The 16,407-nt window shown below is 42.9% G+C and overlaps 1 protein-coding gene across 1 annotated transcript in view; it reads right to left on the bottom strand.

Moving 5' to 3' along the window:
- The window catches only part of ADGRB1 (adhesion G protein-coupled receptor B1), a 285,191-nt gene extending 276,574 nt beyond the window's left edge, over positions 1-8,617 (bottom strand). Inside the window, exon 1 of the mRNA XM_070748372.1 lies at positions 7,870-8,617. Coding sequence (XP_070604473.1) covers positions 7,870-8,617 — 748 coding nt within the window. The remainder of the gene's footprint in view (positions 1-7,869) is intronic.
- Positions 8,618-16,407: the final 7,790 nt, after the last annotated feature.

The following is a 16,407-nucleotide window of genomic DNA, read 5'->3' as shown; positions in this document are numbered from 1 at the left end:
GCCATCTCCCTGCGACTGCCTGCGGCCGCTGCAGCCCCCCCCTCCCACCGGGCCACAAAGGACATTTGCCGCCGACGCCAGTGAAGCTTCAGCTGGGCGGGGCGCTGCCGGTACTTCCCTCCTGGGGCTCCTGCTCGCAGCTGTCCCCCGGCTTCTGCTCGATGCCGCGGTTTTCGGCGCTGTCCTGCTGTGCCCCAAAGAAGGAAGGCGGGAAAAAGGCGAGAAGAATGGAGCTCTCCTCCTTCCTGCCTTCCGTCTTTGGGGCCCAGCAGGACAGCGCCGAAAACCGTGGCATCGAGCAGGAGCCAGGGGACAGCTGCGAGCGGGAGCTCAGTGCAAGGAGCCGCTGACTGCGGGCCCCAATTTGCCCGGGGCCCGGTAGCGCGCTCCCTGTAGTACCCGACTATCGGCGGCCCTGGCTTTGCGCCATGAAGAGAAAACGGCAGCAGGGAAAAGTCGGCCGTTTTCTCTTCATGGCGCAAAGCCACACAGTCCCGGACTCTCGGATTCCTCGCCCCAAGGCAGGAGGCGGTGGCGGAGAAGAGTGGGCGGATCGGGCGGGCAATGGGGCAGGACGGAGAAGCCAGGGGCGCGTTTGGCCGGAGGCACCGTGGGGAGCAGGGGCAGGGTGGTGCGGCAGTAGGAGTAAAGGGAGCCGTGGCTGCCCCTGCCTCCCCACGGTGCCTCCGGCCAAACGCGCCCCTGGCTTCTCCGCCCTGCCCCATTGCCCGCCCGATCCGCCCACTCTCCTCTGCCACCTCTCGCCGCGGCACACCTGACAGTGTCTCGCGGCACACCACTGTGCCGCGGCACACCGGTTGGGAAACGCTGCTCTAGTAGATACTATACATAATACTCAACTATTATCAGTTACAATATTCAGCTACAAATCTACAGCTACCATATTCTTCAGCAATAATCCACCACAAGCCACACACAGTATAGTGGTACCTCTACTTAAGAACTTAATTTGTTCCGTGACCAGGTTCTTAGGTGTTGTGGTTAGCTCTGGCCCTGCTCCTGCCCCAAGGACTGTGGATGTGGGGGAGTCATCCACATGCTGCAGGCCTGTTTTGCCCCCGGTGGAATCTGATGATGAAGGCTCCTCTGACCAAGAAGACATGAGTGACAGGGAGGAGGAGAGTGGGGCAGACAGCTCAGAAGGAGATCAATTATCTAGCTCCTCCTTGGATTCAGAACAAGAGTTAATGATACAGCCACGCATGCGGAGAGCGATGCATAGGCTACAACAACTGAGAGATTATTATCAAAGAAAATGAGGCCACCTGTAGTTGGGTGGGGCTGTGGTAATTAGTGAGGCTGCTATAAAGAGCAGCCTGTGGGTTTGGCCATTGTGGAAGATTATCTGATCGTTGTGTTTCGTGACTGCTTTACTGACTTTGAGTTTTTGTGTGCTGATTTTTCCCCGCTTTGAAACTAAACCAGAGCAAAGTGTGTTTCACTTTGTGAAAGAAGAAGGACTGTGAATTGCCTCACAGCTGCAAGCTAAGTATCACAGAACTGATAAGGGACTTGTACAAATTACCAGTTTGTTTGGAGACAAGTGCTCTTTGCTCTACCAAAAGAGGGCTTAGGTTAAGTGAATTTTCATTATAAAGAACATTGTTTTGAATTTTCAAACGTGTGCGTGTCTGAAATTTGTACCTGTGAATTTTTCGGAGGATTCTACCAGAGAGCCCGACAGAACATTAGGTAGAAATGTTCTTAAGAAGAATCAATTTTTCCCATAGGAATCAATGTAAAAGCAAATAATGTGTGCAAACCCACTAGGAAAGAAATAAAAGCTCAGAATTTGGGTGGGAGGAGGAAGAGGAAGAGGAGGAGGAGAGTCACTGCTGAAGAAAGAAGGTGAGGTGAGGGGAATTAAAAAAAAATCCCAAAGGTGAAGGCTTTAAAAAAAAGGAGGGACTCTGAGGCGGTGAGGAGGAGCACGCGCCTCCCATACACCCGGCATGAGGCTGCCTCTCATACACTGGCTGCTGCTTCTGCTACCTGCTTCCCCTTCCTTCCCATGCTGAAGGGCTCCCCTCTCCTCTCGCTCTCTCACTTTGTAGCTGGTGCCTTTCCTTCGCTGTGGTGACTCCTCGACTACCCAGAGTGAAGGGAGCATTTCTTTTCTCTGGCACTGGCAGAGGTTTAGTCATAATCCCCGAGGGGAGTTGATTCCAGAGGGCTGGGGCTGCCACAGAGAAGGCTCTTCCCCTAGGTCCCGCCAGACGGCATTGTTTAGTCGACGGGACCCAGAGAAGGCCAACTCTGTGGGACCTAATCGGTCACTGGGAATCGTGCAGCAGAAGACAATCCCAACACTGGAGACCTTCAAGAGGAGATTGGACTGCCATATGTCTGGGATGGTATCTCCTGCACTAACAGGAGGTTGGACTAGAAGACCCACAGAGTCCCTTCCAACACAATAAACTATAAATAAAAATATGTTGGGGGGAACCTTCATCATTTGAGACCTTCAAGAGGAGATTGGACTGCCATATGTCTGGGATGGTATCTCCTGCACTAACAGGAGGTTGGACTAGAAGACCCACAGAGTCCCTTCCAACACAATAAACTATAAATAAAAATATGTTGGGGGGAACCTTCATCATTTGAGACTTTCAAGAAGAGATTGGATTGCCATTTGTCAGAAATGGGGTAGGGTCTCCTGCTTGAGTAGGGGGTGGGGACTAGATGACCTGTAACACTGATGACGAACCTTTTTTCCCCTCTGTTGCCAAAAAAGCATTGACATGTGCTATTGTGCATGCACGAGTTCCCACACCCATAATTCAATGTCTGGGGAGGGTGAAAACAGTTTTCCCCACACACCCCAGAACCCCTCCCTTATGAAATCAGGTTGCAAGGCCTTGGTCTCTTCAGCCTTGAAAGACGGCGCTTAAAGGGTGACTTGATCGAAGTGTATAAAATCATGCATGGGATAGAAAAGGTGGAGAGAGAAAAATTCTTTTCTCTATCCACAATACTAGGACGAGGGGCCCCTCCCTAAAGCTCATAGGTAAGAAAGCGAGGACAAATCAAGGGAAATATTTCTTCACCCAGAGGGTCCTTGGTTGATGGAATTCCCTTCCAGAAGAGGTCATGATAGCTATCAGCCTGGAGAGCTTCAAGGCAGGATTAGACAGATTCAGGGAGGCCAAGTGTATCTATGGTGGTTATTGAAACGGATGTCCATGTGCTGCCTCTATGTTGGTTGAGGCAGGCAGGATTCCCTTGAGTACCATTTGTTGGGGGTTGAGGGAAAGGAAGGGTCTTGCCTTCTCTTTCTGCTCAAGATCCCCATGGACAATTGGTGGGCCACTGTGTGACACAGAATGCTGGACTCGGTGGGCTTTGGCCTGATTCAGCAGGGCTCTTCTTATGTTCTTATGTTCTTAGGTTCTTATGTTCTTATGTTCTCTGGAGGCTGGAAATGGCCCGTTTCCCAACTTCTGTTGCTCCTAGTAGGCTCGCGTTTTGTTCTCTCCAGGCTCCAAAGGCTTCCCTAGAGCCGGGGAAGGGTGAAAATGCCCTCCCCATCTCCCTGGAGGCCCTCTGGAAGCCAAAAACGCCCTCCCAGAGCCTCTATGTGAGTCAAAAATCAGCTGGCCAGCACACACATGCACATTGGAGCTGAGCTAGGGCAACGGTTCGCATGTCAGCTGATATGGCTGCACGTGCTATCTGTGTCACCCATGCCCTAGGTTCGCCATCACTGACCTATAAGGTCCTATCCAACTCTATTAATCTGCATCTGTATCTTTTTTCACATCGTGGCGACCAAAACTGGATGTGAAGGAGACAATGTCTTTCATCCAGCTGTTCCAAATGCGATGGAATGCGTTGAAGTTCAAGAATTTTGGAAGGAAGTACAGAATGAAATTAACAATATGCTAAACATTAATTGGATAATCACGAAAGAATTAGCAACACTAGTTAAATATGGGGAATTATGAGAATTTAAAGAAATCAAAACAGCAGCTTTGGAAAGCGCTCAAGCAGTAGTGGTATTAGGGTGGAAGGACAGCAATAAATGGACAATCCAGAATTGGTACTGGTACATGGTGGACCACATCCACTTCGAAATTATGGAAATAAGATTAAATAACTTTGATGAAAATAAATTGGAGAAGCTGATGGCACGATGGAATAAGGTGAAAAATTATATCTTAAGTAGAATTTATGACGACAATGTGAAAAATAAATTCCAATCACTTTTGGTATGTAAAGAAATGTAAAACAGAGCTAAGGAAGAAATTGAAACTTATTGCAAATAATTTAACCCCCTAAATGGTGGTGGGGTTTTTATTGGTGTTGGGCACTTTTTCTTTAAGTATTTTTTGTTGTTGTTGTAATAAAATTTAATAAAAATATATATTTTTTTAAAAAATGGAAACATGATAGCTCCAGAAACCCGAGGAGATCTAAAAAACAAAAGAGATTTCTTACATCCAGCCAACGATTATTTCCTCGGACTTTGCAGCAGCCGTTGTGGCTACCACGGCCAAGAAGAGAGGATTTATCTTCCCCTTCTGATGCTCAGCGTGAGTCATGCAAATCGCATGCAAAATTGATGAGAGCGACACTGGCATCTGCCAAGACAATGTCGTTGGCTTCCAGGGTTCCTGCTGAGGGTGCACCAGGTTAGGATAATAGCTTGTTTTATTGATGCTCCGCGGAGGTCTCGACGCCTGCCTTTGGTTTCCACCACCGGCTTGCAGACCCAGAGAAGACAGCCAAGAGAAAGAAGAGCCAAGGTCACTTGGAAAGACCTCCATATCTGGAAACACCTGCAGCTCCATGAGTCGGAGCTGAATCCAAACCCCCGTCCAGATCCAAAAGAAAAATGAGAGATCAGTGAATCAGGATAGAGCTGGAAGGGGCTTCCTTCCAGTCCCGGGGTAGGCAAAGTTGGCTCTTCTATGACATGTGGACTTCAACTCCCAGAATTCCTGAGCTAGCATGATGGACTCAGGAATGCTGGGAGTTGAAGTCCACAAGTCACAGAAGAGCCAACTTTGCCTACCCCTGTATCTAGTCCAATCCCCTACTCAAGCGTCTATGGAGATTCTCAGTCATCCAAATCATGGTTGGAGACCCCTGGGTTAGGTGTTAAGAAACATAGAAACATAGAAGACTGACGGCAGAAAAAGACCTCATGGTCCATCTGGTCTGCCCTTATACTATTTTCTGTATTTTATCTTAGGATGGATCTATGTTTATCCCAGGCATGTTTCAATTCAGTTACTGTGGATTTACCAACCACGTCTGCTGGAAGTTTGTTCCAAGGATCTACTACTCTTTAAGTCAAATAATATTTTCTCATGTTGCTTTTGATCTTTCCCCCAACTAACTTCAGATTGTGTCCCCTTGTTCTTGTGTTCACTTTCCTATTAAAAACACTTCCCTCCTGGGCCTTATTTAACCCTTTAACATATTTAAATGCTTCAAAAGGATTTAGGGGTAGTGATTTCTGACAGTCTCAAAATGGGTAGTGTGGTCAGGTGGTAGGGAAAGCGAGTAGGATGCTTGGCTGCATAGCTAGAGGTATAACAAGCAGGAAGAGGGAGATTGTGATCCCGCTGTATAGACCGCTGGTGAGACCACATTTGGAATACTGTGTTGAGTTCCGGAGACCTCACCTACAAAAAGATATTGACAAAATTGAAGGGGTCCAAAGATGGGCTACAAGAATGGTGGAAGGTCTTAAGCATAAAACTGATCAGGAAAGACTTCATGAACTCAATCTGTATAGTCTGGAGGACAGAAGGAAAAGGGGGGACATGATCGAAACATTTAAATATGTTAAAGGGTTGAATAAGGTTCAGGAGGGGAGGGTTTTTAATAGGAAAGTGAACACAAGAACAAGGGGACACAATCTGAGGTTAGTTGGGGGAAAGATCAAAAGCAACATGAGAAAATATTATTTTACTGAAAGAATAGTAGATGCTTGGAACAAACTTCCAGCAGACGTGTTTGGTAAATCCACAGTAACTGAATTTAAACATGCCTGGGATAAACATATATCCATCCTAAGATAAAATACAGGAAATAGTATAAGGGCAGACTGGATGGACCATGAGGTCTTTTTCTGCCATCAGTCTTCTATGTTTCTATGTTTATTTTCTTCCTCCCTTTTCCTATTCTCTTGATTTTCGTTTTCATTGCAGATTAAGATCATTCATTCATTCATTCATTCATTCATTCATTTTATATTTTTATCAAGCATATATAAGATTACAGTAAAAGTATAAACATGTATATATGAGATGGTTTAGAGTACATGGGAACATTAGGACAGGGACGGTAGGCACATTGGTGCATTGATGCAAGCCCTTTATAGACCTCTAAGGAATGGGGTGAGGTCAACAGTATACAGTCTAAATTTTTTGGGGGGTTGGGGAAGAAACCACAAAGTCTGGCAGTGTATTCCAGTCATTGACCACTGTTGCTGAAGTTGTATTTTCTGCAATCATGTGTGGAGGGGTTTACCTTAAGTTTTTATCTATTGTGTACTGTACTTGTGTATTATTGTGTGCCATTATTGTCACTTGTTATACATATTTGGCTAGAAATATTTGGAATATCCTTTTGAAAATCAACCACATTGTAGCCAGAGAACTAATTTTATGAAACAAATCCATTTTACTAAAAAAAAAAGTATGTAAGTTTGAAATTAACAGCATAATTTTTATATAAATTGAAATAACTTTATCTGCAAAATAAACCAATATGCATCAATTTCTCCAGTTCAATTTTCATACCATTATGTTCAGAAATGTTCAAGCTACAAATCCCACACCAACTTTAGTAAAATAGAATGCATTTTGATAACAAAACTATCCATAAAGTGAAGACTATTTCACAGAAACGGGGGAGTCTTCAGAGAGGGGCGGCATACAAATCGAATAAATAAATAAATAAATAAATCAGCAAAATAAACCAATAAGATTTACTTTTTTCATTTCAATTTTCATATCATTGTGTGCAGAAATGTTCAAGCTACCAATCCCACACCAACGCCAGTAAAATAGAATGCATTTTGCAAGCAAAACTATCCATAAATTGAAAAACATTTCACAAAAACGGGGGGGGGGGAGGCACGTTTATGTGCAAAATAAACCAATAAGGATTATTTTTTTCAGTTCAATTTTCATTCCATTGTGTGCAGAAATGTTCAAACTTGTTTCCAGGTGAAAAAAGCTTTCAAAAAGACCAAATATAAGTACATAAAATGATCAATTTGCAGTCCGGGTCAAATAGACCCAGGAACATAAGATTAGGGATTTTTTCTAAACAGAACAGCAGGGTTAAGCAGAATGACTACAATCAATCACTCCAGCAAGGCAGGAGTCCCAGAAGTAAAAAATTCACAGCAATAATTCCAGCAAGACAAGAGAAGCACATTGAAGCACAACAATAATTCAAAAAGTCAAGAATGCAGGCCACAACTCTCAACACTATATGAATTCAGCACTTGTTCCTGACAAACATCCCTCCCAACTGCCTCTCCTTTAAACTCCATCCCCAGGTGTGCTTTGTGAAGGGATTTGGGGCCCTTTCCTTCCTCATAATCCATGCAATCCATGTTGCTCTCTTCTGTGTTTTTTCCTGTGTGCCCTGGGCCTAGGATGAGGAGATGGTGGGCCTTGGTCTTGGTCCCAACCCCATCTCCCTTGTTCTACCTCTCCCCTGCTCTGCCCAGCCTGACTTTGCTCTTCCCCAGTTTCCTCCACAGCCAATGGAGCCACTCTCCCGCTCTCCGTCAACTGTTTGTCTTCTGTCTTGGATTCAGATTCCAAAGGGGGCATGACACAAACCTTCCATGGGAGTACCTTAAATTGAAGCACCCATACTTACCCAAGAAATCCAGCCCGCTGATGTCCTTGGTAGAGCTCATGCAATTCTCCAGGTAAATCCCATCCTTGAAACAATTCTCCTGCTTTTTGGTTAAGCCAAAGCTCTCGCTGGGTTGATCCAATAGCTCTCCATTGAAACAAGAACATGGTGTCTGCATGATGCCACAAGGATGGGAGCTACTGCTGGTGGTCAAGCAAGTATCCAGCCATTTGCACAACATCTGGCAAGCAGCTTTGCTGGGACTTCTGTTGCCCACCACAAGATATTCTACCGAGAAGTCTCTTTCCTGGATCTTGGCCGGTTTCCACCTGAACCGCCCGCTGTCCACTTTGGAAAGAGTCTGCTTCATCTGGAGGAACTGTTTGTTGGACTGGAGGAAGGCATAGCGGGTGGAACTGTCACAAAGGTTCAGCACATCGTCGAAGCTCTCCATGCCCAGGTACGTCCGCGTGGACTCCAAGAAGGAGTCGAATTGGTAGGTGCGAATCTGCTGTCGGTCGCAGAAACCCAAGGGCTTCAAAACCTTCATGTACAAGGTGTACCTCCGAGGATCAGGGTTCTGGATAATCCAATTGCAATGGGAAGCGTTCAACGGGAAGACGGCCAAAGAGGAGAAGTATCCAAAAAACTTGTCCTGGACCAAAGTGGTGCACAGCGATGGTCCCAAGTCAAGAGCCACCACGGTCCACGCCAAGAACGGTGGCAACAACCAAAGCAGGTTCAAGGAATATCTATTGCTCCTCCTCATCCTAGTCCCCTGGTCCTTTGGAACTCAAAGCAATTGCCAGGCAAAGCGCAGATCTTGGACATAACAGGAGAAAGAGAGAGAGAGAGAACTGGACCCCGGTTCAGCGGCAGATTGATCCGGCCTTCTCACATCTGGATTGAGGCTCTTCCTTGTGGCTTGGACAAAGCAACCTGCAGAAGAGAAGAAAAGAAAGCATGGATTTCATGACTATTTTATTTTTATTTCTTTATTTATTCAATTTTTATGCCGCCCTTCTCCTTAGACTCAGGGCGGCTTACAACATGTCAGCAATAGCACTTTTGGACTATGGAGGTTCTCAATAATCTAGGTCCTGGTGGTGGCCCCAAAAGTGTTTTTTCAACAGGCAACTGGACCTTCCTGGTCAGAAATGCCAGTTGCCTCTTGAAAAAGTACCTTTGGGATATGGATTTCATGAAGTTCAGAATGCAGGATGGTGGAAGGCAGCGAGATGTAGAACTGCCTTCCCAAAACATATCAAAGGTGCCACTAGAACACAGAATCAGAGGGTTGGAAGAGACCCCAGAGGTCTTCTAGCCCAACCCTTAGATATAGAGATCATCTGCCTTACATTTCTAGGGAGGAAGGGGGTGGGAAAAGACCAGGATAAATTATAAGGAAACTTGGAAGCCATATAATAGCTTGGTGGCAGCTCTGTAGGACAGCTGCTATTCAGAATTAAAAAATAATAGAGTTGGATTGAATAGAGAGTAGAGTAGTATAGAATAGAACAGAACAGAATAGAATAGAATAGAATAGAGAATGGAATGAAATGCAATAGAGTAGAGTAGAGTAGAGAGTAGAGAATAGAGAACAAAGAACAGAGAACAGAGAATAGAATAGAATAGAATAGAATAGAACAGAACAGAACAGAACAGAATAGAATAACAAAATTGGAAGGGACCTTGGAGGTCTTCTATTCAAACTCCTTGCTCAGGAGAACCTACATCATTCCAGACATACTCTCTCTCTCTTCATTTCCCTTCTTTCTTCTTTTTTGTTATATTTTGTATTGTTTTTAATGTATATATTTGATAAAGATCATTTTAAAAAATCTTAAGGGAGACAGAAAGTCAATGCTCTAACTCCCTGCCCCAAGCAGATATTTTGTGCCCATTAAGCCAGTCTATCTACAAAACAAAAGACCTTTAGCTCCAGGATGACGGCACCTTTAGCTCCAGGATGATGGCATAATAGGATTAGCCCACCACCATTTAGTGGAAGACACAGAGCTCATTACATTGCGGCTTTTCTTCGTTGCATCAACCAAACCTGGGAACTCAAACAACCAATAGAGCCAGCTATGACCCCTACATAACCCCTACAACAGCCAATAGAATATATGTCCTTGCACTTGAATAGGAAGATCAAGCCAAAGTCCAAGAGAGGGTAATAGCCCCATGTGGTCAGCTGCCCATTCTTCATCATTAAACCATCAGAATCCATTTTGTCTCTTGTGCATTTCTCCAGGCTTAGGACATAATTGAATATTTCTCCCAACAAAAGAGTGCAGTTTGTGCTCTTTTTATATATGTGGCTAAGGATAGGGTTGTTAAGATATTTTTGAACTGGGAAAGCCAATGGTAACAAGGTCAGCCAATGAATAGACATAGCAACTCAGTCAGTCAATGGGAGCTAAACACTTCTGAATCTGTGCAGAGAATCGAAATTGAAACTTAAGCTGGGCGTGGCTCAGTCCACTCTGCACTCTCTGAAGTCTGAACTAACTCCTGCTTCTGTTTACTTCAAGAAATAGTCTGCTAATATTATTGTAAATTCATCTGTTATTATGTTTGTAAAGAAGTCATTAAATCCAGCTGAACCAGTCCTCTGTGTGTGTGCTTCCCACTTTGATTTTTGCAACAAACTTTAATAAGGGTTGATCCAGAACTGGTATTCTCTTACTTCCCTACCAGTTCCCAAATGTTGGTGCACAACACCACTGCACATGGACACAACCTCCCACACATGCTCTTTACTCACATATCTACCTTCTGCACATACGCCCAGTCACAAAAAAGTGGCTAAATAGGACGGCATTATATCCGGTCAGGGGGCGCTACTGAATCATCCTGTCTGTAATATGGTAAATGATTTAGCTTTACTAGATAAATGGTCAAAGCAATGGAAACTGCAGTTTAATGTTTCCAAATGTAAAATAATGCACTTGGGGAAAAGGAATCCTCAATCTGAGTATTGTATTGGCAGTTCTGTGTTAGCAAATACTTCAAAAGAAAAGGATTTAGGGGTAGTGATTTCTGACAGTCTCAAAATGGATGAACAGTGCAGTCAGGCGGTAGGGAAAGCAAGTAGGATGCTTGGCTGCATAGCTAGAGGTATAACAAGCAGGAAGAGGGAGATTATGATCCCGCTATATAGAATACTGGTGAGACCACATTTGGAATACTGTGTTCAGTTCTGGAGACCTCACCTACAAAAAGATATTGAGAAAATTGAACGGGTCCAAAGACGGGCTACAAGAATGGTGGAAGGTCTTAAGCATAAAACGTATCAGGAAAGGCTTCATGAACTCAATCTGTATAGTCTGGAGGACAGAAGGAAAAGGGGGGACATGATCGAAACATTTAAACATATTAAAGGGTTAAATAAGGTCCAGGAGGGAAGTGTTTTTAATAGGAAAGTGAACACAAGAACAAGGGGACACAATCTGAAGTTAGTTGGGGGAAAGATCAAAAGCAACATGAGAAAATATTATTTTACTGAAAGAGTAGTAGATCCTTGGAACAAACTTCCAGCAGACATGGTAGATAAATCCACAGTAACTGAATTTAAACATGCCTGGGATAAACATATATCCATTGTAAGATAAAATACAGAAAATAGTATGAGGGCAGACTAGATGGACCAGGAGGTCTTTTTCTGCCGTCAGACTTCTATGTTTCTATGTTTCTATCCAAAATTGGCAGAATACAATGCCTGGGTTGATCAGAATTCTTTTTCTATCGAGTGCCATCCTTTCCCGTGGACCCATAAGCCTGTCAACAGCTGTCTTCCTAAGAGAACAAGGCTGACTACCGCATCCAAAGCCAGACAGAAAGACTGGGCAGGCATTTTCGCTTTGCTTCCTGTAGCTTTCTCACCCTGCTACGCGCATCTGAGTAGCCAACACACTTTAACTAAACATCCTTTAAACTTCAACTAAACAAAGAGGATGCTGGGTTTCGCCTGTTAGACCCCAGGATCAATTTCCTTTAAACGGAGCCTCATCTGGAAGGATTTAACTGCAAGGAGAGGAAGTGGTCGGGCAGTAGGAAAAGCAAGTAGGATGCTTGGCTGCATAGCTAGAGGTATAACAAGCAGGAAGAGGGAGATTGTGATCCCCTTATATAGAGCGCTGGTGAGACCACATTTGGAGTAATACTGTGTTCAGTTCTGGAGACCTCACCTACAAAAAGATATTGACAAAATTGAACGGGTCCAAAGACAGGCTACAAGAATGGTGGAAGGTCTTAAGCATCAAACGTATCAGGAAAGACTTCATGAACTCAATCTGTATAGTCTGGAGGACAGAAGGAAAAGGGGGGACATGATCGAAACATTTAAATATGTTAAAGGGTTAAATAAGGTCCAGGAGGGAAGTGTTTTTAATAGGAAAGTGAACACAAGAACAAGGGGACACAATCTGAAGTTAGTTGAGGGAAAGATCAAAAGCAACGTGAGAAAATATTATTTCACTGAAAGAGTAGTAGATCCTTGGAACAAACTTCCAGCAGACATGGTTGGTAAACCCACAGTAACTGAATTTAAACATGCCTGGGATAAACATAGATCCATTGTAAGATAAAACACAGGAAATAGTATAAGGGCAGACTAGATGGACCATGAGGTCTTTTTCTGCCATCAATCTTCTATGTTTCTATGTTTCTAAGTAGTTTTACTCTCCGCTCCAGCTGGACTCTGCCAGGGGGCACAAATGTGTGGGTTTTCTTTGAAAAAAACAACAACTTAATGACTCTAGCCCATGCAATGAAAAAAGATCTCAGCAAAACACCTGGACTGTCAGCATGGCCAGCAATAAATTCATTCCGCTCTCGGCTCAGCAACTGAACGGAAGATACAAAATGTTTCTGCAAGCTTGATTCCTGCATTAGTTTCATATAAAAACACCGGAGGAGACCCGTTCAATAAAAAGAAGATGGTGCCTTTCCCCTGTAGGACTTCGGCTACGATCTCCAACTCTTGGAGGAAGAAGCCGCCCCGAGTCTTTGGAGAGGGGCGGCATAAAAATCTAATACAGTGGTCCCTCAATTTTCGCGGTTTCGAACTTCGCGAAAAGTCTATACCACGGTTTTTCAAAAATATTAATTAACCCTGCTGTTCTGTTTAAGAAAAATAACAAATCTTATGTTCCCGGGTCACCCTGACCCGGACCGAAAACTCTTCATTTGCAGTGCTTATGTTTGGTCTTTTTGAAAGCTTTTTTCACTTGGAAAGTAGTCTGAACATTTCTGCACACAATGATATGAAAATTGAAATGAAAAAAGTAAATCTTATTGGTTTATTTTGCGGATATAATGCACGCCCCCCCTGTTTTTGTGAATTTTTTTTCAATTTATGGATAGTTTTGCTTGCAAAATGCATTCTATTTTACTAAAGTTGCTATGGGATTGGTAGCTTGAACATTTCTGAACATAATGATATGAAAATTGAACTGGAAAAATTGATGCATATTGGTTTATTTTGTTGATGAAATGCACGCCCCCCACGTTCTTTTTAAATAGTCTTCACTTTATGGATAGTTTTGCTAGCAAAATACATTCTATTTTACTAAAGTTGGTGTGGGATTGGTAGCTTGAACATTTCTGAACATAATGATATGAAAATTGAACTGGAAAAATTGATGCATATTGGTTTATTTTGCACATAAAGTATGCCTCAATTATTTCAATTTATATAAAAATTATGCTGTTAATTTCAAACTTACATACTTTTTTTTAGTAAAATGGATTTGTTTCATAAAATTAGTTCTCTGGCTACAATGTGGTTGATTTTCAAAAGGATATTCCAAATATTTCTAGACAAATATGTATAAACAGTGACAATAATGGCACACAGCAAGGCCGAGGGGGGGGTGGCCCTTTTGTGGCAAAAATAAACCAATAAGAACCATTTTTTTCAGTTCATTTATATTTTTCTTATATTCAGAAATGTTCAATTTAGTATATCAAACCTTTTGGGGGAAAATTCCTTAGGGATTTGTAGCCTTAAAAAATAGAAATTGACACGAAATTAAAAAAGGATGGGGGGAGGGGCTTTTTGATCAAAATAAAAATATAAGTCTCAATTTTTCCAGTTCAATTTTCATATCATTATGTTCATAAATGTTCAAACTAGTTTTCCAGTTGAAAAAGTTTTCAAAAAGATCAAATTCAAGTACCTAAAAAAATTATTTTTGGTCCGGTCACATACGAACAGAAACAGATTCAAAGTTATGATTTTTTTTTGCCCAGAAAACAATTAGCCACCGCCCCAAAAATATTTTTTGATGATCAGCATTGTTAAATTGAGTAAATGAATGCCTAAGATTTTAAAGAATATTTCGGATTTGGAGCATAAAAAAATAAAAAGTGAAAATGGTTGCAAGCAGCCAGGGGGGGGGGGAGGCCTTATTTCTGATGTTAAAAAACCAATAAGAATCATTTTTTTCAGTTCCTTTATATTTTTCTTATATTCAGAAATGTTCAAGCTACCAATCCCACACCAACTCCAGTAAAATAGAATGCATTTTGCAAGCAAAACTATCCATAAATTGAAAAAAATTTCACAAAAACGGGGGGGGCGTGCATTATATCCGCAAAATAAACCAATAAGATTTACTTTTTTCATTTCAATTTTCATATCATTGTGTGCAGAAATGTTCAGACTACTTTCCAAGTGAAAAAAGCTTTCAAAAAGACCAAACATAAGCACTGCAAATGAAGAGTTTTCGTTCCGGGTCAGGGTGACCCGGGAACATAAGATTTGTAACTTTTTTTGCCCAGCAAAAACTAAGCCCCCCACCCCCCAAAAAAAATTCTCATAGAGAGAACCCCTGAAATGATAAATAGTCATGAAATTTCAAGTTTCAGATATGCAGGGAAAATTTTTTACAGGGACTCAAACTTGGCTTCGGGTCACATACGACCCGAACAGAACAAAAAATACTTTGCAGTTTTTTTCCCTATACCACGGTTTTTCCCGCCCAGTGACGTCATACGTCATTGCCAAACTTTCGCCCGCCTTTAATAAATATTTTTTTAATAAACTTTAATAAATAAACATGGTGAGTAATAATCTAAATGGTTGCTAAGGGAATGAGAAATTGCAGTTTAGGGGTTTAAAGTGTTAAGGGAAGGCTTGGGATACTGTTCATAGCCAAAAATAGTGTATTTACTTCCGCATCTCTACTTCACGGAAATTCGACTTTCGCGGGCAGTCTCGGAACACATCCCCCGCGAAAATCGGGGGAACACTGTATATTATTATTATTATTATTATTATTATTATTATTATTATTAACAACATTGGCCCAGGGTTCAACTGTCCGATGTTCTTGCTAAATTCCAAAAGGTCATTTTGGTGGACATTCATACGTTCCAGGAAGGGAGGGAGGGAGGAGGGGGAGGGAAGGGAGGGAAAAGGAAGGAAGGAGGGAGGGAGGGAGGGAGGGAGGGAGGGAGGGAGGAAGGAAGGAAGGAAGGAAGGAAGGAAGGAAGGAAGGAAGGAAGGAAGGAAGGTGTTCTGTGTCCGGCACTGTTAATTAGCAGTAATTAAGCCCCAATGAAGACTCGGAAGACAAATCACTATGTATAATTGTCTATTTATAAAGAAACGTGCTGGAAACAGCAATGAAATTAGAGGAAGGTCAGTTCACCTGCCAAAAGTCCAGCATTATCGGCACAGCTGATAACAAGCATACAAATTCATCGGCGTAATTCCAAAAGCTAGAATTGCAGGGTTGCAGAAAGATTTAAGGGAGAAACATTTCAGCTGTTAGTTCTCTCTCTCTCTACATAAAAGAACATTGAATTTCTGCAATGGAACTTCCCATCATCATCCCCTTTTATACTATCTGTGATGACAAGCTATGCCTAGCTCTAAGTTTCGGAGATATTCTTGTGTCCCTCACATTCTTCTGACTCTAGCATCTAATATTGGGTCCACAATATCATCCTCCTCATCTGACTCTGACATTACCACAGCTGCTGTGTCTGCAGCCTTTGGAGGGTCCCCAGGCTCTAACTCTCCCTCATTCTCACTTTCTGATTCCTCTGATAAACACACTGGCCTATAATACCCAGATGGACCTGTTTCACTCTCCTCAAAGTCTGCGACCAAAGGAGCTGAATGTGAGCCAACCACAACAGAAGGAAGGGAAGGAGGGAGGGAGGAGATGTATGATAGAAAGGAAGGGAGATGTATGATTGGAGGGAGGGAGGAGGCAAGGAGGGAAGGAGGTATGATTGAAGGGAGGGAGGAGGTATGATTGGATGGAGGGAGGAGGTATGATTGGATGGAGGAGGGCAGAAGGTATGATTGGAGAGGAAGGAGGGAAGGAGATGTATGGAGGGAGGAAATAAAGAAATAAAAAGTTGTATTATTGGAAAGGGGGAGGGAAGAACAAGGTGTATGATTGGGAGTGGGGGGTGGGAGTGAGTAAGCAAGCCTTAGACCCAGAAAATCACTTCTTCTATCATGTCCTTTTTCACTTATTTTAACAAGAAAAGTTTAGTTTCTTCTCTGCATCAACAGTTTCTTGAGAAGCAGCATAT

Source organism: Erythrolamprus reginae, chromosome 3 (genome assembly GCF_031021105.1).
Source record: "Erythrolamprus reginae isolate rEryReg1 chromosome 3, rEryReg1.hap1, whole genome shotgun sequence".
NCBI lineage: Eukaryota > Metazoa > Chordata > Lepidosauria > Squamata > Dipsadidae > Erythrolamprus > Erythrolamprus reginae.
This window is presented reverse-complemented; position numbering and strand designations above follow the sequence as displayed.